We start from the raw sequence: 23,004 nt of genomic DNA, 5'->3' as shown, positions 1-23,004 counted from the left end.
AAACCCAAATAGTAGCAACATTCCATGCTACCTGGAAATTTTGCCAACTGGTATTACAAAATGCTCTGTTTGCTTTTTTCACTGCCAGTCAACAACGTTACTTACCTCTAGCAGGTGCTCTCCGAGGACAGCACAGCAGGCCAGATATTTTCACAGCTGGGTAACATTAGCTGACAGAGCCCAGCACAGAAGCTTGCTAGCAAGATGGCTGTAGAAATTTCTAACATCACAGCACTGCAGGTATCTTCCCGCCTGCCACACATAACTTAAGAATACAACTCTTAAAGGAAGAGGGAATGTATGTGAAAATATTTGGCTTGCTGTTCCCAGAATACACCTGCTACAGGTAGGTAACTTTGCTTTTTCTGAGAACAAGCAGGCCTTCATAAGTTCACAGTTGGGAACTCCTAGTTCCCGGCTCACCGAAAAAAAGGCTAGAACAGTGACTCAAAGCATTGAAGCCTGTATAGCAATTAACCTGAAAAATAAAACATACTAATGTGAAGGTACAGCCTGGAAAATAATTTTTAAAAACTGGCCCAAATAGCGGAGTTGGATTCTAGACACTGAACACATTCCTCTGGATTGTCTAACTAAACTGGCTGTCACATCATAAGGCCTTGTTGCAAGGAGTTAAGCCACATGACAGACTTTATCCTATTCTCAAGACATCAAATACTTGGAATGCCATTGATAGATGACTACACCAAAGTGTACATGTTTAGCTATTAGCGAAGAATGTTAAATTTCTGTTATTTTCCACACTAAAATGTAGATATTGAATGTTCATTTAATAAAATACTGTTAGATTTTTTTTTTTTTTTACATAAAATGTCTTTATCAACATATTATGTGCTAAGTGTAAAAACATAAAGTTATAGCTATAATACCAAGAAATTTGCTCCATTAAGCAAAAATGGGAAATTTAGAAAAAAAAAAAAGAACAATGCAACTTTCTGTAATCCATGGCTTTGAGTAACCCCAGGATGAGCTTTAAAAAAATTTTTAAATTATTTTCTGATCAAACACAATCAACTTCATGGGAAAAACTTCAATTCACACAGTTTATCCCAACTTTAGGTTTTTCTGGAGAACCCTAGTATGCACATCTCCTCCTCATTTAAGGTTGATCTCAAGTAGGCTACCAAAGTCACCATGGCTCTGACATTATGAGTCTTGACAAGATCCTCACAAGTTAACCCAACCTGGGAATAAGAGAAATGCAATCTACTAGCCAATTAGAAATTGTGCTTTTGGCAATAGCTATCCCCAACTGGTTTGGGTCAAAAGAAACAAAAAGCTGGGAGCACTGTCTATGGGTTTTAAGTCACATAGAAGGCTATGGCTCACTAGCAGTCTAAGATATACAGGGTGAGTGTGAGGTTTTGAGGAACAATGCTGGTGGAACAACTGCCTGGTTAAGATGGAACTTTGTCATAACTTCAGGTGGGTGTGGAGGACTACTCTGTTGTGATGATATTTAGTAGAACCTCTGTGCTGAAGTTACCACCAAAAGACCAAAGAACAATACTGCAGAGACGTACTTTATTCCAAGTCTTTATTATAATGTACTTGAGTCCAAGTCTTTATAATAATCAATGAATGTTGCATTTAGGGTGTTGTCCACCTTTGTAATAAAAGAACAAGGATCCAACACGGTTTGTTTTGATTAACACATCTTCCGCAGGGGTCTGAATTGTTCCAACATGCAAAGTATCCAAAACTCATGATGAAGTGCAAATATCACAGAAGGTTGCTGATGGGTATGTGGCTGAAGTTACCACCACCAAGAGTACCACTTTTCAGGTGAAAAACTTCAGATGACAGGAATCAAATGGTTCTCAGCAGCTGGGTGAGAACCACATTCAAAGCCCATGATGCAGTAGAAAATTTGATAGGAGACTTAATCAACAATAAACCTCTCATGACTAGAACTACTACTACTATTTCTAGAGCACTACCAGCCATACAGTGCTGCACAGTCATGAAGGTCGCTGTTCGAATGAGCTCACAATCTAATCTAGACTGACAAAAAGGATGCCAGGGTAGGGGTTACAGTTAGTAGGGGATAGTTAAACTGCTGGCGAGGGTGATGATAGGGAGAGAGTTATGCATTGAAGGCAACCTAAAAAAGATAGGTTTTCTGTCTATTTTTGAACAGGGGAGGGGGCATGATGCACAGACTCAGATAGTCCATTCCAGGTATATGGGGCAGCGAGGTGAAAGGAACAAAGTCTGGAATTGACAATGGAGGAGAAGGATTCAGATAAAAGTAACAGCTGAGGAACAGAGTTCTCAGGGAGGCAGATAAGGAGAAACGAAGAAAGGAGAGATGTTGAAGGGCTGCAGAATAGACACTTGTACATTAGTAATAGGAATTTGAACTGTATGCAGAGGTGGATTAGGAGCCAGTGAAATGATTTGAGAAGGGTAATGTGAGTGTAGTGAGGTTGGAAGATGAGTTGTACAGCACAGTTTTGCATAGATTGCAGGGGGCAGAAGCAGTTCAGTGGGAGATGTATTCTAAGAAAATTGCAGTAGTTAAGTGTGAGGCTACAAGGGTATGGACAAGGGTCTGAGTAGTGTACTCAGAGATGAAAGAGCAAATTTTGGTGATGTTGTAAAGCAGGGGTGTCCAACTTTTTGGATTCCCTGGGCCGCATTGGCCGAAAAAATGTTTCTGGGGCCATGCAAACACTGCAACACGACAGAGGAGGGAGCTGGCAAGACGGTAAACACCCTGGGGCAGCAGAGGAAAACACTGCATTGCTCTCGACCAGGGCTGCACAAAATACTTCACAGGGCCGCAGGTTGGACACCCCTGTTGTAGAGATTGCAGTCTGCTGGATGTGCATAGAAAATGAGATGTCGTAGTCAAAGAACTACTAGAGGCTGTACAGAGATGGCCTTACCTTCTACAAGAGATTATAAGAGTACATCTTGGTGCAATCAGTGCTTACTAGAGTTGGTTTTCAAACCAGACTCAGAGAGGTGCAGGAGATGTTCAATTTCTGAGTAGGGCAAGATAGTCTACAGACCCTCCACTCAAGAATACCACTTCTTAGTGGTGTTCTTTTCTGGAAGCCAAGCAAGCTTCGAGACACCTTCAGACAGCCTAGAGCAGGGGTCTCAAAGTCCCTCCTTGAGAGCCACAATCCAGTCGGGTTTTCAGGATTTCCCCAATTAATATGCATGAGATCTATGTGCATGCACTGCTTTCATAGAAACAGACGGCAGATAAGGGCCACGGCCCAACTAGTCTGCCCACCCCAATGACCCTCCCCTACCTTACTCTGTGAATAGATCCCACGTGTCTATCCCATTTGGCCTTAAAATCAGGCACGCTGCTGGCCTCAATAACCTGAAGTGGAAGACTATTCCAGCGATCAACCACCCTTTCAGTGAAAAAGATTTTCCTGGTGTCCCTGTGCAGTTTCCCGCCCCTGATTTTCCACGGATGCCCCCCTTGTTGCCACAGGACCCTTGAAAACCCTATTGGATTGCAACCCTCAAGAAGGGACTGAGATCCCTGGCCTAGAGAGAGTAAAATTCTCTTTCAACATCCAGGGATGTGAGGGCCAGAGGTTGGGATGTAAAAAGAAGATGAAGATTAGAAAACAATCTAATCTCCACAGTTCTTTGGAAGGCCCCCATAAGAGCAAACCAGATCAGTTTGGCCAGCGAGAGATTAAGATCATGGTTCTGTGATCTTGCTTGAATTTCAGCAAATTCTTCCCTATGAGAGGTACTGGAGGATAAATGGACCGAAGATGACCTCTAAATAAGGAACGCATCTGATGCTAATCTTCTGTGTTACCTGAACCTGAAACAGAACTGGGGGACCTTATTAAGATGAATGGCAAGCATTCACCAAAGGGGTGACCCACTCCAAGATCTTATGGACAACACTCATGTTGAGCAACCACTCATGGCTGCAAAGCACAGTTACTTACCGTAACAGGTGTTATCCAGGGATAACAGGCAGATATTCTCACATGTGAGTGACATCACCGACAGAGCCCCGGTACAGACACTTCAAAAGTGCATTGCCACTTTCTTTCACAAAGTTCACGATAGCCCACACTACGCATGTGCAAGTGCCTTCCCACCCAACGTAGGCACGCGGTCCCTCAGTTTAGAAGCTAAGGTGGGTGGGTTGTGAGAATATCTGTCTGCTGTCCCTAGATAACACTGTTATGGTAAATAACTGTGCTTTATCCCAGGACAAGCAGGCAGATATTCTCACATGTGGGTGACCTCTAAGCTAACCAGAATGGGATGGTGGGAATGTTGGCCTTTAGGAAAATAAATTTTGCAGTACTGACTAGCCGAAGTGCCCATCTGTCTGGAAAAAGATTCCAGACAGTTGTGTGAAGTGAATATATGAAAGGAAGACAAGGTAGCAGCTTTACAGATTTCCTCAATAGGAGTAGATCAAAGGAAAGCTACTGAAGCTGCCATAGCTCAAACTTTATGGGCTGTGACACGACTCTTCAGTTGCAGTCCAGCCCGAGCGTAACAGAACAATATACAGGAAGCTAGCCAGTTTGAAATCGTTCTCTTGGAAACAGGATGGCTCAACTTGTTAGGATCATAGGAGATGAAAAGTTGAGATGTTCTATTCGGCTTTGTTCTGTCGCGGTAGTAGACCAAAGCTCGCTTGCAATCCAAAGTATTAAGAGCTGCTTCTCCAGAGTATGAGTCTTAGGAAAAAATAATGGAAGCACAATTGATTGATTAGGATGAAATTCAGTGACAACTTTCTGTAGAAACTTAGGATGTGTATGCAGGACCACTGTCATGGTGAAACACAGTGAAAGGTGGATCTGCTACCAAGGCTTGAAGCTCACTAACTCTCCTTGCAAAAGTGAGTGAGAGAAGAAAAACAACTTTCCAGGTAAGGTATTTGAGATGAGCCATTAACACTGGTTCAAATGGAGGTTTCATTAACCTAGCAAGAACTATAGTGAGGTCCCAAACTACTGGAGGAGGCTTGAGAGGTGGCTTCACATTGAAAAGTCCTTTCATGAATCTGGAGACCAAAGAATGAGCAGTGAGAGGTTTACCTTCAACTGGTTGGTGAAAAGCAGTAATAGCACCGAGATGGACTCTGATAGATGTAGACTTGAGTCCCGAATTAGACAAATGAAGAAGGTAATCCAGGAGTAGAGAAACTGAAATGGATGTAGGATCATAATGATGATGAAGACACCAGGAGGAAAAACGTGTCCACTTCTGCTGATGACAATATTGAGTGGCTGGTTTCCTGGAGGCTTCAAGTATAAGTCTCACCGGCTGAGAAAGGTGAAGCTCAGCTGTACACAGCCCGAGAGATACCAAGCTGTCAGATGTAGAGACTGAAGGTTGGGATATAACAGTGCACCTTGACTCTGTGTAAGAAGAGAGGGGAAATATCTGCAGAGGAATGGGTTCCCTGGAACTGAGCTGAAGTAGAAGGGAGAACCCGGGTTGGCGGGGCCACCGAGGAGCTTTGAAGAGTCTTTAGAATGAGAGGAGTAGGTGGAAACACATAGAGAAACTTGCGTGTCCAGTCCAGCAGAAATCCATCCGCTTAACAAGTCCACCTGAGAAGTGCCCCATTGAGCAAAGATGGGATGGAGAGCTGCTGAGTTTAGCGTCCATTCTTGAGGGTGGAGAACTCTGCTGAGCCTGTCCGCCAAGCGATTCTGTTCCTGCTGAATGTAGATTTCTGACAGGTAGATGTTTTGAGCTGTCACCCAAAGCCAAATCTTTTGAGCTTCCTGGCAAAGGAGAGATCCTGTGCCTCCTTGCTTGTTGACATAGTACATTGCTACTTGATTGTCCGTGCGGAGCAAGAGGACTTGATTGGTGAGAAGATGCTGAAAAGCATTGAGAGCATAATAAATCGCCCTGAGTTACAACAGGTTGATGTGGAATCATCGTTCTGTGGCGGACCAATGACCTTGAGTTTCAAGACCATCAAGATGCGCTCCCCACGCATAGGTTGAAGCATCCGTAGTCAAAACCCTGTGATGAGGAGGCAAGTGAAACAAGAGTCCCGTGGAGAGATTGGATGAAATCATCCATCACTGTAGCGATTGCCGAAGAGATAATGTCACAGAAATAGGCTGAGACAGAGAATATATTGACTGGGACCAACGAGAGGCTAAGGTCTATTGAGGTGTTCTGAGATGAAGCCTCACCAAGGTGTCACATGAACCGTAGACTCCATGTGGCCTAGAACCATCATTCGCCTGCTGAGATGGATTGAAGCCGGTCTATTTGATGGCAAAGTTGAAGTAGAGTATTCTGACGGTCCTGTGGAAGGAAGGCTCTCATACAAGTAGTGTCGAAAATTGCCCCGATAAACTGGAGTCTTTGAGACGGTTGAAGTTGTAATTTGGGGAAACTGATCTCAAACCCTAAGCTCTGCAGAAACTAAACTGTAAGCTTATATACCGCATCTTCTCTATAAATATAGAGCTCAATACGGTTTGTAAAATTTAAAAGTGAAGTACAGTGGAAGTTGGTGGTAGGGGGAAGCAGAAATTTACATTTTTTAAAATAGCCAGGTTTTCAGGTGTCTGGGATAGTTGGAAAGAGCCTAGGTTGTGCAGTTGGGCAGGAAAATTATTCCAGAGCTCTGTAGTTTTGAAGTGAAGAGATTTCCCTAGTTTTCCAATGTAGGTAATACCTTTCAGTGAGGGGAAAGATAAATTTGAGGTTTTGGATAGATCTGGTGATGTCAGGTTTCGCAGCATTCCAAGACAGAGGAATTAAAGGGGGAAGAATGCCATGGAGGATCTTGAAAATTAGGCAGGCACATTTAAAATAGATCCTGGAAGCCAGCGGAGTTGTAGCAAGAGCAGCAAAACATGGTCAAATTTGCTCTTTGCAAAGATCAGCCTAGCTGCAGTATTCTGGATTTGCTGAAGTCTGAAGACTTCTTGGTCAGACTTTGGAGTTGCAGTAGTCCAGCCTTGAAAGAATGATTGAACAAAGGACAGCAAAATGTTGTTGGTTGAAACAGGATCTCACTTTCCTCAACATATGGAGGCTAAAAAAGCATTTTTTTACTAGAGTTAAGATGATTAGTAAATGAAAGTGTTGAGTCTATGACGCCCAAAACTTTGCTTGATAATTCAATCTGCAGTGAAAGTCCAGAAGGCAGTGTAATGAACAGAGTTAGCTGATCTAACTTTGGGCCAAGCCAAAGAACATAAGAATTGACGCTGCTGGATCAGACCAATGGTCCATCATGCCCAGCAGTCCACTCCCGCAGCGGCCCTTAGGTCAAAGTCCAGTGCCCTGAGTCTAGCCTTACCTGTGTACGTTCTGGTTCAGCAGGAACTTGTCTAACTTCGTCTTGAATCCCTGGAGGGTGTTTTCCCCTATAACAGCCTCCAGAAGAGCATTCCAGTTTTCCACCACTCTCTGGGTGAAGAACAACTTCCTTACATATCTACGGAATCTAACTTTAGAGATTGCCCTCTTATTCTCCCTACCTTGGAGAGGGTGAACAACCTGTCTTTATCTACCAAGTCTATTCCCTTCATTATCTTGAGTGTTTCGATCATGTCCCCTCTGTCTTCTCTTTTCAAGGAAGAAGAGGCCCAGTTTTTCTAATCTCTCACTGTACAACTCCTCATTTAGCTTTATTTGTACAGTAAGGGCGCAAGATTGAAGTTTTGTTATGCATTCTATAATATTCTTGGTGAGGTTAGTAAGATTTGAATCTATCTCAAGAAGAACAAAGATGTCATCTGCATATGTATATAATGTTTCAAAGGGGGAAATATGGAAAAGCTTCAAGGTGGACATATATATTGAAAAGAATAGGGGATAGAGGTGATCCCTGCAGGACTCCGCATAGCGACTTCCAGGGTGATGACCTGGTGCCATTCATATTAACAGTGTATGAGCGAGATCGTAATAATTTTGAGAACCAATCTGACAGTAGAATCAATACCTATCTCAGAAACTTGGTGATGAACAACGTCAAAGGCCACAGATAGGTCAAATTGTAATACAATAGTAAACTTATTACAAGAGTGTAGTTATTGAACCTTTGAGATTAGTGAGACCAATAGAGATTCGGTACTGAAGTTAGGTCTGAAACCATATTGGCAAGGTGATGGTACGATTGATTGCGAGGAGAACCTCCTGTGGAGATGGTTCCTTGATAAGCCAATCGTCGAGGTAGCGAAACACATGGAGACCGTAAGGCTATAAGGTCGCTGCCACCACAATCAGGCACTTTGTGAAGACTCAGAGAAGATGCTAGGCCAAAGGGCAGAACTTTGTACTGGTAATGGTGAGCGTCTACTTGAAACCTGAGGTATTTGTGGGAAGCCTGATGAATTGGGATACGAGTATAGGCTTCCTTGAGATCCAGAGAGCATAGCCAATCGTTGCGAGCCAAAAGGGGATAAAGAGTTGCTAGAGGTAACATCCGAAACATTTCTCTGACTAGAAATTTGTTGAGAGCTCGGAGGTCGAGGATTGGACGCAGACCTCCTGTTTTGTTTTGTTTTTCCTGGAACCAGAAAGTAACAGGAATAAAATCCTTGATGTTGCTGATCCACAGGAACTTCTTCAATGGCATTTAGGCAAAGAAGGGATTGAACCTCCTGAAGAGGATCTGAAAGAGACTCTTGGAGGATGATCTGGAGGGAGGGTGATGAAATGGAGAGTAACCCTCACGAATGATTTTTAAGACCCAAAGGTCTGTAGCAATTAGTTCCTAATGATGGATATAAATCTGTAGACGTCCCCCTAAGGGATGGGGAAGAGGATGAAAGATGGAAATTGAGGCTACACTCTCTTGTAACAGGTCAAAAGAACTGTTGCGATTTAATGGGAGCAGGTTCAGATTTCTCAGGACGTTGCTTCTGCTTTTGTTTCCATTGCTGAGGCCATGGTGGAGCAGAGGCCGTTGCTGAAAACCTCCTTTTTATAAGAGGGAGTAACTTTGAAGGTTAGTTGTGCAGCTGATTTCTTCTTTGGCTTTAACCAATGTGTCCCACGAGTTTCATGGGCTGACAACTTTTGGGTGGCAGTGTCTGCTGAGTCACCAAATAACTTGTCACCCAAACAAGGGATGTTGGCCAGTTGATCTTGGTGATTAATGTACATTTCTTTATTAGGTCAGCAACTTCCTCCACCTTCCGCCAACCTCTCCTGAATCTCCAACTCTATGTCAGACAGGCAGCCATTGTGGAGAGTCTGGACACGATTAAAAAGTGCTCCTGGCCACATATTTTCTACACTGCAGGTGCTTATTGGCCAGCTGGCAAAGCTCTACATACTGCTCTGGAGTGAGTCTGCAAGACGCAGCATATTGTGCACCAAAGACTTCAAGTATATGCTCATGTAGAGCTGATAGGACTGTATGTGGGAAATGACTAAAGATTGAAAAACTTCTCTCAAATGAATCTAAAGTCCTGGTCACTCTACCAGGGGCTTTCTTCTCCTGTGTTGATGAAAGATCAGAAGGGACACCTCCAAAAAGTAATATGGATTCTCCTCTGAATTACACAGTGACAGAATTTGTCACCATCCCTGCAGATAACCACAGGAAACCATCCCCATGTCATTCTTTGAGAGAGGGAAGAATCAGAGTATGACTGGGCACAACCATTGACCCTCAAAGCCTTGCACTGAAGAATGCTGGTGCAAGACTGAGATTGAGATAGACACTAAAGAATAACACAGGATGTTTCCCACGGCTATCCATGGGGAGAGTGACAAATTCTGCCACTGTCATTCTCTAATCTGAATCCCATATGCAATCCTAGCCAGATTCCTCTCCAAAATCAGAATGGATTGAAAGGGCCTCAGCTTGCCTCTGCTCAGTAGACAGATGCCCACATCTCAAAGGGCAGCGAGGTATAGCCCTACCCTCTGACACCAAGAAGATTCCTCCCCCGATACCGAGGGCGGTACTGCATGGACCAAAGCAGGTACCCCTAGGGGCACCAACATTGAGGATCACTCCATAGGTCTTGTGTGAGTCTTAAGGGAAAGCATAGGACGAGCCTCAACTGGCACAAGCACCCTCAATGCCCGAGTGGGATGCAGTTGTAGAATCTATCAGTTTCTCCCTTACTATGATCTGGCATCAGCAAAGGCTAGGGAGCCATTACCGGGACAGCCAGATGAGGCAGTGATGTTGAACCAGAAGGGGGGACCTGATCATCTGTAGACTGATATACACGCACCTCCACTAAAGAGATCGAGCTATCCTCACAATGCACTTCTTGGGTATAGGGGATTCTGATGTCCTGGCCCTATGCAAAGAGAACCGATGCTTGTGCTTCCTCGGTGTCTGGTCCGATGTTAACCGGTCCTGAAGCAGACTATCAGCATCCGATGTCAAGAGAGAAGATCTTCTCAATGCTGATGCATTCCCAGTGTGCTCTTGCTGTCTGGGCAGCCATCAATATTGATTCTTCCAAGGCTGTAGTCAATGGACCGGATTTTGAGTAACCAAAAAGCTGCTCCTGTTGAAGCTGCCAAGCTCTGTCCTCACCAGCATTTTGCAAACAGAGAACAAGAGCTAGGATCATAATCAGATCTGAGGCACCCAATGCACCAAGGTCTGAAATTGAGATCACACCTCTTGAAACCACTGAGGACCCTCTTCGATCCCCCCAAAAAAGAGGCTAAACTAAACTCCAACTGTGAAGCAAAAAGGAGCAGACAAATTGAGGTAGGGGCTCTGGCTTACACAAAGGCCTAGCACTGCAAAAAATAAAGGAAACGGAATACAAAAAAAATAAAGAAAATTAAGGTAAAAAATGGGAAGGTATCATCACATATGTGAAAATCTCTGACATGTGAGAATAGTAAACACATCTTCTCTGCTTCCCACAAAAATACTAAGGGATCTGCACTTGCACTTTGTGGCGGGAAGGCACCTATACATGCATGGTGCTGCTAGAAATTTCTACAAGCATTTTGCTAGCCAGCACCCTTGCCAGGATCTGTCAGATGATGTCACTTAGATGTGAATATGAAGGCCTGCTTGTTCCTAGAGTACAATTACTACAGAAGCATGAGACCACTCAACCTTGCTGAATATAGGAGTTAGTGGTAATATACCCCCAAAATGGGAAGACCTAATGAAGAGGAAAGCCTCTTCAAATATAGAACTTTGACATGCAAGAAAAACTGTGTGTGCAGAGGGCTGTATATGCTCAAAACTTTACACACAGTTCTGTGCTCAGCTGTGCCTTAGAACCATCTCTCACCACCACACCATTTGTGTGCTTGATTATATCCACTTCTTTATTGTCTAAAGTTTAAAAACAGGAGACATTCTCAGGTTCAATGAATATCAACTGATTTCAGTCTGTACAGTGAACCAAAAAGCAATTCCAAATCAGATTAAGGTACTCTTGGCTTTCTAAATAAATTACAACAGGAAAAAGAGTCATTAAAATACTTGTTTATTGGAAACTATGAAATCAAAGTCCAAATAGATAACAAGTTCCTTCCACTGGATAGTGTACATTAAAAGGAAAATGCCAAGAAAGCCATATTGGCTTTTGTTTGCACACACAAAGCATGAACTATAACTAAGAACTTTCTGATCCCCAAGTCATTAATAAATTATGTAGAATATATAAAAACAGCATCTGGTACCACTTGTATGAAATGGTCTAAGACTTATATTAGCTAGATACTTATATTGACTCCACGTTCAAATCAGGCGCAAACTACTTAAAAAAAGTTTCTCTGGGATTTACCACTTTGCTCATTTAAACAGCAGAATTCGGGATAAAGATTATCACAGGTTACTTTCTGGTTGAAAAATCTGTCTTTCCTAAAATCTAGGGTTTTTCCCCCAACTTAGACAAGATAAATTAGTTAAGGTGATATTCCAAATGTCAAAATGAGTTCTGAGAAAAAAAAAAAAATAGATGTGTCCATCCAAAACAAAACCCTACACAAAACTCCTTTAACCATATATTAATTTTTTTTAAAATCAGAGAGGGATTATTTACTAAGCATACTAAAGTCATGAAAAGGCCTTAAAGTAAATGTGCATTAATGGCATTAGCATATGGTTAGTAAATAACTCCCCCCCCCCCACGAGTTAAAACAATGCTATATAAAATGCTACAGCAGGAGAAAGCAAGGCTGTTTTCAGTTTAAATTTTGGAATTGAGATCAGGTGGATGCATTTTGTTCCTTTTACTTGCGAGACGGTACATTCACAGTCATTCATTGAAAAGTGTAGATGCTACTGAAAAACTTCTAGGATGGCAAAAAAGTGGTTGGATTAAGTTAAGGGAAAATTATATACATGAACATTCCAACAATAAAGAAATGCTTATTTCACCTTGCAAATTTTGGAGATATGCAATACATACAGAATAAAGATAATCTGGTTAAGGGTCATGAGAAATTAGGAAAAAGACCGACATATGATTGCATCAAGTCACAGCAGAAGTGGACTAGTCAAGTCTTACTGTTTTGATAAAAGTACAGAGGCAGCAACTACAGAGCTACTGTCTCAAAAGCAGAAGAGATGTTAACCAAAAAGGTGAATTATTACAGCCAAGTATTACTTAGCTGATGTGCTCCACAGCCAATAACTTGTATTTGTCCGCTTTTGTGAAAAATGTGTCATCCTATATCCCCAGCAAAACTGTTGATTTTAAAAAAAAGGTGCTCTTTTTGAAAGTTGGAGGAAAGTAAACTGGCAAAACAGGAAGCAATGAGCATCTTAAATTAACACTGACATTTATCTGCCTAGTATGAACATAACTCAAGTCCCTCTCCCCAACCAAATTCCACCATATTCAATCTGGCTTGCTACTTAGTAATCATTTGGCCTTTCATATTGCATTAACAATTTTAATTAGAAGGTATGCTTGTGTCTAAGAACAAAGCCCTAGTGTAGATACTGCAAGAGATATGCGGTACATTAGTCTTACCATGAAAAAAATAATTCTATAATAGCCTCCCTCTCCCAACACACACACACAAAAAAACCCTGTACAAGTGTTATTAAAAAACGATTACTCAAAATACATGAACTATGAAATATGCCACCCTTTCTAGTCCAGATTGTAGCCATTTTGGGGCACAGACAAAACTGAGGCTATTTGTCTACTGCAACCCAAACCTCATGTTTTGCAAACTGAAAAAAAAAAAATACAATTTCTAAATTCAAAACTATGTATGACGTTTTGTCCCACAAGACTTAAAATAGCTTCCTAGATTTTTCTCAGTTTATTCCATTTGTATACTTAAACTGTGTTTGACATTTTTAAGTTCTGACATCTTGAAGCCCAACAGCACATAAGGTTTACAAGTTTCGATTGCCCTTAGGCATGTATTTTGCTTTTTTCCAAAAAATGATGTAACATCAATTTTCTTAGCCCACAACAGAGACGACAACAATTCTACCTCTCTCTTAGCAGGATATGGCCTTTTATGAAAATAATCTGATAGAAAATGCTTTCTATTTTCATGTGATCCTTTTTCATATTGTTTTGGATCCAGTGCAAGAATGCTGTGTATCTCATCTCCCGATGGAAAACCTGTAGGTTTAGCCACGGTCTCAGTTTTTTTTCTTTTAGAATATACAGGGATAAGCTCCTTCCCAGACATTTTAAAATTAGTGTAGTTAGACAATGCCTCTTGTACTTTATCCTTCTGGTCACCTGCTAGTGGCACACCTGAAGAGGAATCCGATGACTTCCTTTTATTAGAAGGTAATGCAGAGTCATGTACCTCCCCATTTACAGGCTGACCATTCTCAGTACTTTCGTCTAGCGGAGCTAATACACCTGAACTACTGTCTTTGGGAGCACTCCTGCAGCGGAGCAAGTGCACAGCAATGGCCGTTAGAGTCATGTTTCCTGTGTATACTCCACAACAATGAATGCATTTGAAAGCTGGTGTCTTTAGAATTGTATGCACAGTTGGCATGATATGGTGTCTATCCTTCAGATGAGTTTCATATACTTCCGAGCCAAAAAAATTACACAAACAAAATGGACATTTTAATGCTTGCTTGATGCACTTATTGATAGTTTCTGTAATTTGATGTTGCACTTTAATGTAAATCGGCACAAATGTCCTCGAGTTTGCAACAGCAAGTACTGCCAAATTGATTTCTTTTTCTCCAATTTCCTCTTTTGGTAAAGCTGTATGAAAATCAAAGTGAGGAAATAATATGTTACCATTATTATCATTGCTTAGCTCAAACCCTCTTTTGATATAATCCACATGTAATTTCTTCTTTTCACCGTGCAGCGATTTATTGTGCATCACTAAGCTAGTTAGATCATGGCAAGTCCATGAACAAAACAGGCAAATTATACCATGCATCATTAAATGCTTTATGATTTCATCCTCTCTTAAAAAACATTTGCAAGAAAGGCATCTGACAGTCTTCTCTCTTATCCACCTTAAAAATGGGGCTCGTGCTGCAAGTTTTTCTGCTTCAACTCTATCTTTCTTTTGTGGGTTCTGTTCGCCAGCTCTCAACACACCCTGCTGCTTATGAGCCACCTCCATATGCACCTGATAGACATTAGAAGGAAACAGTTCATTGCACACTGGACATGTCTTCCACTGCTTAGCTTGTTTACCAGGTGTATTTGTTGGTAGTCCACGTCTGGATGTCTGGTCAAGCATATTTTTAGAAGTCATTACTACAGGAGAAGGTGCACTAGCTGGAGAGTGCGAAATCTGTGCAACTGTATTGGTCTGGGTGAGTTGTATAGGTACTTGTGGTGTTGTCACATTGGCTACACCACCTGGTGCTACAGGCAAGGTAACTGGAACTGGTGCAAGTGTATACATGGGCATCCCATTAATCTGCTTACCAGTTGGAATTAACTGCCTTAGCATTGGTGCTGCAGTCATGAAAGCAGTATTTTGTGCTAACCCAGGTTGATTTGCAGGAAAAAACCCAGGTCTGACAGATTGATTTACTGAGAAAACTCCAGGAGCAACAGGCTGATTCATACCAAGAGCACCAGGTCCAACTGGTTGATTTAAAGAGAATCCTCCAGCAGGGAGAACTGGATTAACAGGAAGAACACCAGCTTGCACTGGCTGATTAAAAGAAAGAGGTCCTGGCCTAACAGCCTGAGGATGAGGGAAAATTCCAGGCTGCAATGGCTGAGTTGGAGGGAGAATCCCAGCTCCAGCCTGATTAAGTGGAAGAACTCCAGGCCCTACAGGCTGTGTAATAGGAAACCTATGAGAAACAAAGACTGACTGAGGCAGTGATGGCTGCAATGTAATATTCTGACTTGTTGGAAGAGAGTTGGGTACAAAACCCATGTGTGGTGGAACTCCAACTGAACCAGAAGTTTGCATAATACTCCCAGATGCACTAGATGTAACAGGCACTGTGCTGGCATTGCTATGAAGGGCACCTTGGGATTGTTTTGCAATAGCTAGGTTTTGACCATTCTGTGGCATTGAAAACATATTAACAACTTGAGAAGACATGGAGACCGCTGCAGTACTAGTAGGTATCAATCCTGGGTGATTTATTTGTGTCCTAGGGGTAATGCTTGATGACTTTAAATGTGCCATTTTCTTAAAGTGACTTTTATTGAATTCAGAAATGACACTTCTAAGTTCATATTCCAGATCTCTGTGTTTTTCAGAAGTCAAAATGTGATAAACCAAGGCATCCTGGGTGTTAGCAAAGGCATTACATTGTTTACAGTAGAACTTGTGGGATGGTGGGCTCTTCAGTTCATTTGCAGACAAAGCTTCATTTCCGTTCAGCAAACTTGTGTTATCTGACCGCTCACCAAAATAGGTGCTTATTAAATTTTCAAAATGGGTCATTAACACATGTCTTTTCATGCTGTAGTACAAAGGGTCTGTGAAGGAACATTTCAAGCATGAGAACTTCACCGTATCTTTCCTGGACTGGCTTACACCACCCAAACTGTTCACTGCATAGTGCTGGATTTTCCGGACAGATGTATGAAACATCCGCATGTGCTTTACCACAGTTTTGGACTGGGAAGCAAATGCACAGCTAGGGCAAGCAACCATCAGCTCTTGATCCATTTCATCTTCATGGTAACGATGTAAGTGATTCTTGAATGAAGAAGGCAGCTTTGTTGAGAAATTACACAGGCTGCAACAATATGGCTTGGTTCTGTATTTCTGAAAGAAGAAAAACAAAATGTTAAAATAGCAGTATGTATTTCTTCACTCAATCAATTTTAGCATGTTTGCCATTCAGTCACACTATAATTTAATTACAGCTAAAATAATCAGATTTTTGTTGCTTAATTTCTCCATTTAAGTGTTAAACATTTTTGTATTCGCTCCTGAACGACATCTATTCTCCTATTAAATACATGTACTTCAGTGCTGTGAACAAGTCTGCCCTGTGAACTTCTAAAAGCTAAGTTACTCAGCATTTCATATTCTGTTCTTTTCACTGTTTTCAGCATTATATCTGCTTAATTTCTCTTCTGCTCCGTTTCTTACTTTAAAAAAAAACTACAAAATAAATAAACCCTTCTCTTTCCTCTTTTAAATCTTATTTCCTCTTCCTTTTCATAGGAATAAGGGTAAGACTTTATTAACTCTAATTAAATCCTGGTGCCTATGGCACAGGGTGACTAAAGTAGGGAAAATGCTATTATAAATCCTGTGTTTTAGGGTGGTATAGAGCCTGCAGTTCTGTTTAAAATCCTATGTTTTGGGGTAGCCACAGTTCTAGTATAGAACCTGCAGTTCTGTTTAAAATCCTATGTTTTGGGATAGCCACAGTTCTAGTATAGAACCTGCATTTCTGTTTAAAATCCTGTTTTTTAGGGTGGTATAGAGCCTATATTTCTGACTTACTAGTTTTCATAGGAATAAGGGTAAGACTTATAGTCCCACCCACCCCAGTGATCACTGCTCATATATAGAGACCCAAATAATCAGGACTACTCAAATCAAGTCACGTCCCAACCAATCAAGATGACCTTTATTCTATGCAATCACTGTGGTGCTTTAATTCCAAAACACACTATTTGGAGGCTTAAGGCTTGCCCCATCTGTTTTCAACTTGCTAGTATTAAGGAGGAGCTCTACAAACTTAAATAGGAATTGAATACAATTAAAGCAGCTTCCATCACTCCACAAAATCATACCAACTTACCACCTCTACCTCAAAGAATAAAACAGCCCAGGAATAAATGGGTCACAGTAGGCTCAGGAAGACTGCGACATGTAACACAGAAACATCCACCTTCACTAATATTACCTCTACAGAATTCCTTCGCTCCACTAGTGCACAAGAAAACAAAAGGGAGGTGGGACTGGAACCAATGAAGGTAACTCAAAGAGAACAAATGCACCTTAACCACAAATAAAAAAGCCAAAAACAGAAAACTATTACTGTTGGGGGATTCCATCATCAGAGGCATTAACCTTGGAACACAGGGCGAAGAGACCAAAATAGTGAAATGTCTTCCAGGATCCTCAGCTACCAGGAGTTACAGGCAAATACTGACTATAATTACGGAAGAAACTAAGGATTTTAACACCTATGTTGTTATCCATCTGGGAACAAATGACCTGGCCAACAACTCCAAACTTGCAGAACAGAAAGCTTTTCGGGAGCTTTGTGAGGGTTTGAAACCTTTTGTAAAGACTTTAGCTTTTTCTGAAATACTGCCTGCATATGGAAAGGGAGAGCAAAGAGTGAAAAACACAGAGGACTTTAATAGATGGCTCAAAACCTGGTGTCATCAAGAAAGGCTTCAGGTACATAGGAGGATGGGGAAATACATGGAAGGGGAAGAAGTTATATTGCACTGATGGACTACATATTACTACAGCAGGAAAAAGAAACCTTGCAGAGAAATTTAGACAATATGTTTCTAGGCATTTAAACTAGAAGGTGGGGGTGGTGTATGTATGAAGGACAATTATAGAGACCACCCACGGCAAAAGAAAAGATGTGATAGTAGTAAAGATTGCAAAATAAACAATATCAGCAACTCATTTCTTAGTATTGCCAACGGAAAGTGAAACGAAACAAAAATCAATACGAAAAAGGAGATTACTGCTGAAAAATAGCTGGAAAGCGATGACCACAAATGCTCGTAGTCTAAGCAACAAGGTTCATGATCTGCAAGCCCTGATGTTAAGAGGCAGATCTAGATATTATCGCTATCACAGAGACATGGTTCAGTGAATCCCATGGATGGGATGCAAATATACTGGGACATAATCTTTTTAGGAAGGACAGAGATGGTCAAAAAGGTGGAGGAGTAGCTCTCTATGTAAAGATCAATATCCAAGCAACCGAAATGCAAGGGACCTGGGGAAAGGAAGAAGCGATATGGATCACTCTGAAAAGAGAAGATGGAACTTCTATCTACGTGGGTGTAGTCTACAGACCTCTGACTCAATCGCAGCAAATTGATAAGGATCTGATTGTGGATATCCAAAAGTTTGGAAGGAAAGAGGAGGTTCTGCTGTTGGGAGATTTCAACCTGCCAGATGTGGACTGGAATGTTCCGTCAGCGGAATCTGAAAGAAGTAGGGAGATTGTGGATGCCTTTCAAGAGGCTCTGCTCAGACAAATGGTGACGGAACCCACAAGGGAAAAAGCGATATTGGATCTGGTCCTCACAAATGGAGAGAGTATCTCTAATGTTCAAGTGGGTGCTCACATGGGAAAGTAGCGATCATCAAACGGTTTGGTTTGATATAACGGCTAAAGTGGAGAGCGGCCACACGTTACTTAAAGTCCTAGATTTCAAATGTATGGACTTTAATGCAATGAGAGAGTACCTGAAGAAAGAGCTGTTAGGATGGGAGGACACAAGAGAAGTGGAAAGACAGTGGTCTAAGCTGAAAGGAGCGATAAAAATGGCTACGGACCTTTATGTGAAGAAAATCAATAAAAACAAGAGAAAAAGGAAGCCGATATGGTTTTCCAAACTAGTAGCGGAGAAAATAAAGGTGAAAGAGTTGGCGTTCGTGAAATATAAAAAAAAAAAAAACAAGAAGAGGAGTGCAGAAAGGACTACAGGGTGAAACTGAAAGAAGCCAGAGAGAGATATGTCAGGCGAAAGCACAGGCGGAAGAACAAATGGCTAAAAATGTAAAAAAGGGAGACATAAATTTTTTCAGATATATTAGTGAAAGGAGGAAGATGAAAAATGGAATTGCTAAACTAAAAGATGCTGGGAACCGATATGTGGAGAGTGATGAGGAAAAAGCAAATACTTCTGTTCTGTGTTCACAGAAGAAAATCCTGGAGAAGGACCAAGATTGTCTGGCAAAGTTACACGAGAAAATGGAGTAGATTCTGCGCCATTCACGGAGGAGAGTGTTTATGAGCAACTTGAAAAACTGAAGGTGGACAAAGCGATGGGACCAGACAGGATCCATCCCAGGATACTAATGGAGCTCAGAGAGGTTCTGGCGAGTCCTATTAAAGACTTCAACAAATCTCTGGAGACGGGAGTGATTCTTGGGGATTGGAGGAGAGCGGATGTGGTCCCTATTCATAAAAGTGGTCACAGAGATGAAGCAGGAAACTACAGGCCGGTGAGCCTCACTTGAGTTGTTGGAAAAATAATGGAAGTGTTGCTGAAAGAAAGGATAGTGGACTTCCTTGAATCTAATGGGTTACAGGATCCGAGGCAACATGGCTTTACAAAAGGTAAATCGTGCCAAACGAACCTGATTGAATTTTTTGATTGGGTGACCAGAGAGCTGGATCGAGGACATATGCTAGATGTAATTTACTTAGATTTCAGAAAGCCTTTGATACAGTTCCTCATAGGAGGCTGTTGAACAAACTTGAAAGGCTGAAGTTAGGACCCAAAGTGGTGAACTAGGTTAGAAACTGGCTGTCGGACAGACGCCAGAGGGTGGTGGTTAATGGAAGTCGCTCGGAGGAAGGAAAGATGAGTAGTGGAGTCCCTCAGGGTTCGGTGCTGGGGCCAATCCTGTTCAATATGTTTGTGAGTGACATTGCTGAAGTGTTAGAAGGAAAAGTGTGCCTTTTTGCAGATGATACCAAGATTTGTAGCAGAGTAGACACTAAAGAGGGAGTGGAAAATATGAAAAAGGATCTGCAAAAGTTAGGGGAATGGTCTAATGCCTGGCAACTAAAATTCAATGCAGAGAAATGCAGAGTAATGCATTTGGGGATTAATAATCGGAAGGAACCGTATATGCTAGGAGGATAGATGCCGATATGCACGGATGGGGAGAGGGACCTTGGGGTGATAGTGTCTGAAGATCTAAAGGCGAAAAAACAGTGTGACAAGGCAGTGGCTGCTGCCAGAAGGATTCTGGGCTGTATATAGAGAGGCGTAGTCAGTAGAAGGAAGAAGGTGTTGATGGCCCTGTACAGGTCATTGGTAAGGCCCCACTTGGAGTATTGTGTTCAGTTTTGGAGACCGTATCTGGCGAAGGACGTAAGAAGACTTGAAGCGGTCCAGAGGAGGGTGACGAAAATGATAGGAGGCTTGCGCCAGAAGAGGAGAGAATGGAAGCCCTGAATATGTATACCCTAGAGACAGGGGAGATATGATTCAGACCTTCAAATACTTGAAGGGTATTAATGTAGAACATAATCGTTTCCAGAGAAAGGAAAATGGTAAAACCAGAGGACATAAGCTGAGGTTGAGGGGTGGTAGATTCAAAGGCAATGTTAGGAAATTCTACTTTACGGAGAGGGTGGTGGATGCCTGGAATGCGTTCCCGAGAGAGGTGGTGGAGAGTAAAACTGTGACCGTGTTCAAAGAAGCATGGGATGAACACAGAGGATCTAGAATCAGAAAATAATATAAAAAATTTAACTAAGGCCAATACTGGGCAGACTTGCACGGTCTGTATCTGTATATGGCCATTTGGTGGAGGATGGGCTGGGGAGGGCTTCAATGGCTGGGAGGGTGTAGATGGGCTGAAGTAGGTTTTAACCGAGATTTCGGCAGTAGGAACCCAAGCACAGTACCGGGTAGAGCTTTGGATTCTTGCCCAGAAATAGCTAAGAAGAAAATATTAAATTTAAATTGAATCAGGTTGGGCAGAATGGATGGACCATTTGGGTCTTTATCTGCCGTCATCTACTATGTTACTATGTTTCTAAGGACAAGATTCTTTCATACTTACTTATAGTCTCACAAATTGTGCTAAGGATTGTAATTTTATTAGAGTAAGGGTTGGTGGGGAAATGGCTGATTTGATAGTTAAATTGTGGGGGGAAAAAATCATAACACAGGTAGAATGATCCTTTAATTACATTTACTGATAGTAAAGACTTGCAATACAGGCAAGTCCCCAGGTTAAGAACATCACTCATACTTACAAACTGGGGTCCTGCGTCTCCCTTCCTCTGCCAATGTGCTCCCCCCCCCCCTCTTTCTCACTTCCTGTCCAAATGCAACCCTCCTCCTTCCTTCCATGTCCCTTGTCATCCTGCCCTCTCATCACCGTCCCAAACTCATGCCTCCCTCCCTCAGGTGTTTAACTCCACTGGCTTCTAGCAACTTCTCTTCGTAGTTGCTAGAAGCGGCTCCTGTACACGGCTAACCCAGAAGCTTTCCCGCCGAGGGAAGGCTTCCAAGTCAACCGCAGACTGTATAGGAACTAGAGAATGACACGGACAAATTAACATAAGAACATAAGAAGCGCCATCTCCGGATCAGACCTTCGGTCCATCAAGTCCGGCGATCCGCACACGCGGAGGCCCCGCCAGGTATACACCTGGTTTATTTATAGCCACCATATCTTTATATGCCTTTCTCAAGGAGATATGCATCTAGTTTGCTTTTGAAGCCTGGGACTGTCGATTCCGCAATAATCTCCCCTGGGAGAGTATTCCAGATGTCCACCACTCTCTGTGTGAAGCAGAACTTCCTGACATTAGTCCTGAACTTGTCCCCCCTTAGCTTCATTTCATGTCCTCTTGTCCATGTCAAATTGGACAATGTAAATAATCTTCTCTGCTCTATTTTGTCGATTCCTTTCAGTATTTTGAAGGTCTCGATCATATCCCCCCGCAGTCTCCTTTTCTCAAGGGAGAACAATCCCAGTGTTTTAAGTCGATCCTCATATACCAGTTTCTCCATACCCTTCACTAGTTTAGTTGCTCGTCTCTGCACCCTCTCCAGCAGTTTTATATCCTTCTTTAGGTAGGGAGACCAATGTTGGACGCAGTATTCCAAGTGAGGTCTGACCATTGCCCTATAAAGCGGCATTATTACTTTCTCCGATCTACTCGAGATTCCTTTCTTTATCATGCCCAACATTCTATTTGCCTTCTTTGCCGCTGCCGCGCATTGTGCCGACGGCTTCAGGGTCCTATCTATCAGTACACCCAGGTCTCTTTCTTGTTCACTTTTTCCCAGAGTTGCACCTGTCATTTTGTACTCGTATTCCTTATTCTTACTGCCTAAATGCATTACCTTGCATTTCTCCACGTTGAACCTCATTTGCCATTTCTCCGCCCATTTTTCTAACCGACACAAATCGCTCTGGAGTTCCTCACTATCCTCCTGCGATCTGATTGCCCGGCAGAGTTTTGTGTCGTCTGCAAACTTGATGATCTCACTGGATGTTCCGTTTTCCAAGTCATTGATATAAATATTAAAAAGGATCGGCCCAAGTACCGAGCCCTGGGGTACACCACTAGTCACTTTCTCCCAGTCAGAGAACTTCCCATTTATGCCCACTCTCTGCTTTCGGTTTTCCAGCCATTTGCCTATCCATCTTTGTATATCTCCCTCTATGCCATGGCTTTGTAGTTTCCTGAGAAGTCTTTCGTGTGGAACTTTGTCGAACGCTTTCTGGAAATCCAAGTATATTATGTCCACCGGCTTTCCACTATCAATTTGCTTGTTCACGGTCTCAAAGAATTGGAGTAAATTCGTCAAACACGATTTCCCTTTCCTGAATCCATGTTGACTGGGTTTCATCAAGTCGTGTGTGTCCAAGTGCTGAACTATGCTATCCTTGATCAGTGATTCAATCATCTTGCCGGGGACAGACGTAAGACTCACAGGTCTA

General features: G+C 42.2%; 1 protein-coding gene across 3 annotated transcripts in view; it reads right to left on the bottom strand.

Annotated features, from left to right (window-relative positions):
• Positions 1–11,414: 11,414 nt before the first annotated feature.
• Positions 11,415–23,004, bottom strand: part of ADNP2 (ADNP homeobox 2) — a 90,180-nt gene continuing 78,590 nt past the window's right edge. For all 3 annotated transcript variants that reach the window (XM_033934468.1, XM_033934467.1, XM_033934469.1), the window contains exon 4: positions 11,415–16,137. In XM_033934468.1, the coding sequence (XP_033790359.1) occupies positions 13,225–16,137 (2,913 nt within the window). In that variant the 3' untranslated portion in view covers positions 11,415–13,224. The remainder of the gene's footprint in view (positions 16,138–23,004) is intronic.

Source organism: Geotrypetes seraphini, chromosome 2 (genome assembly GCF_902459505.1).
Source record: "Geotrypetes seraphini chromosome 2, aGeoSer1.1, whole genome shotgun sequence".
NCBI lineage: Eukaryota > Metazoa > Chordata > Amphibia > Gymnophiona > Dermophiidae > Geotrypetes > Geotrypetes seraphini.
The sequence above is the reverse complement of the archived record's forward strand: the minus strand, read 5'-3'. Positions and strand labels throughout refer to the sequence as shown.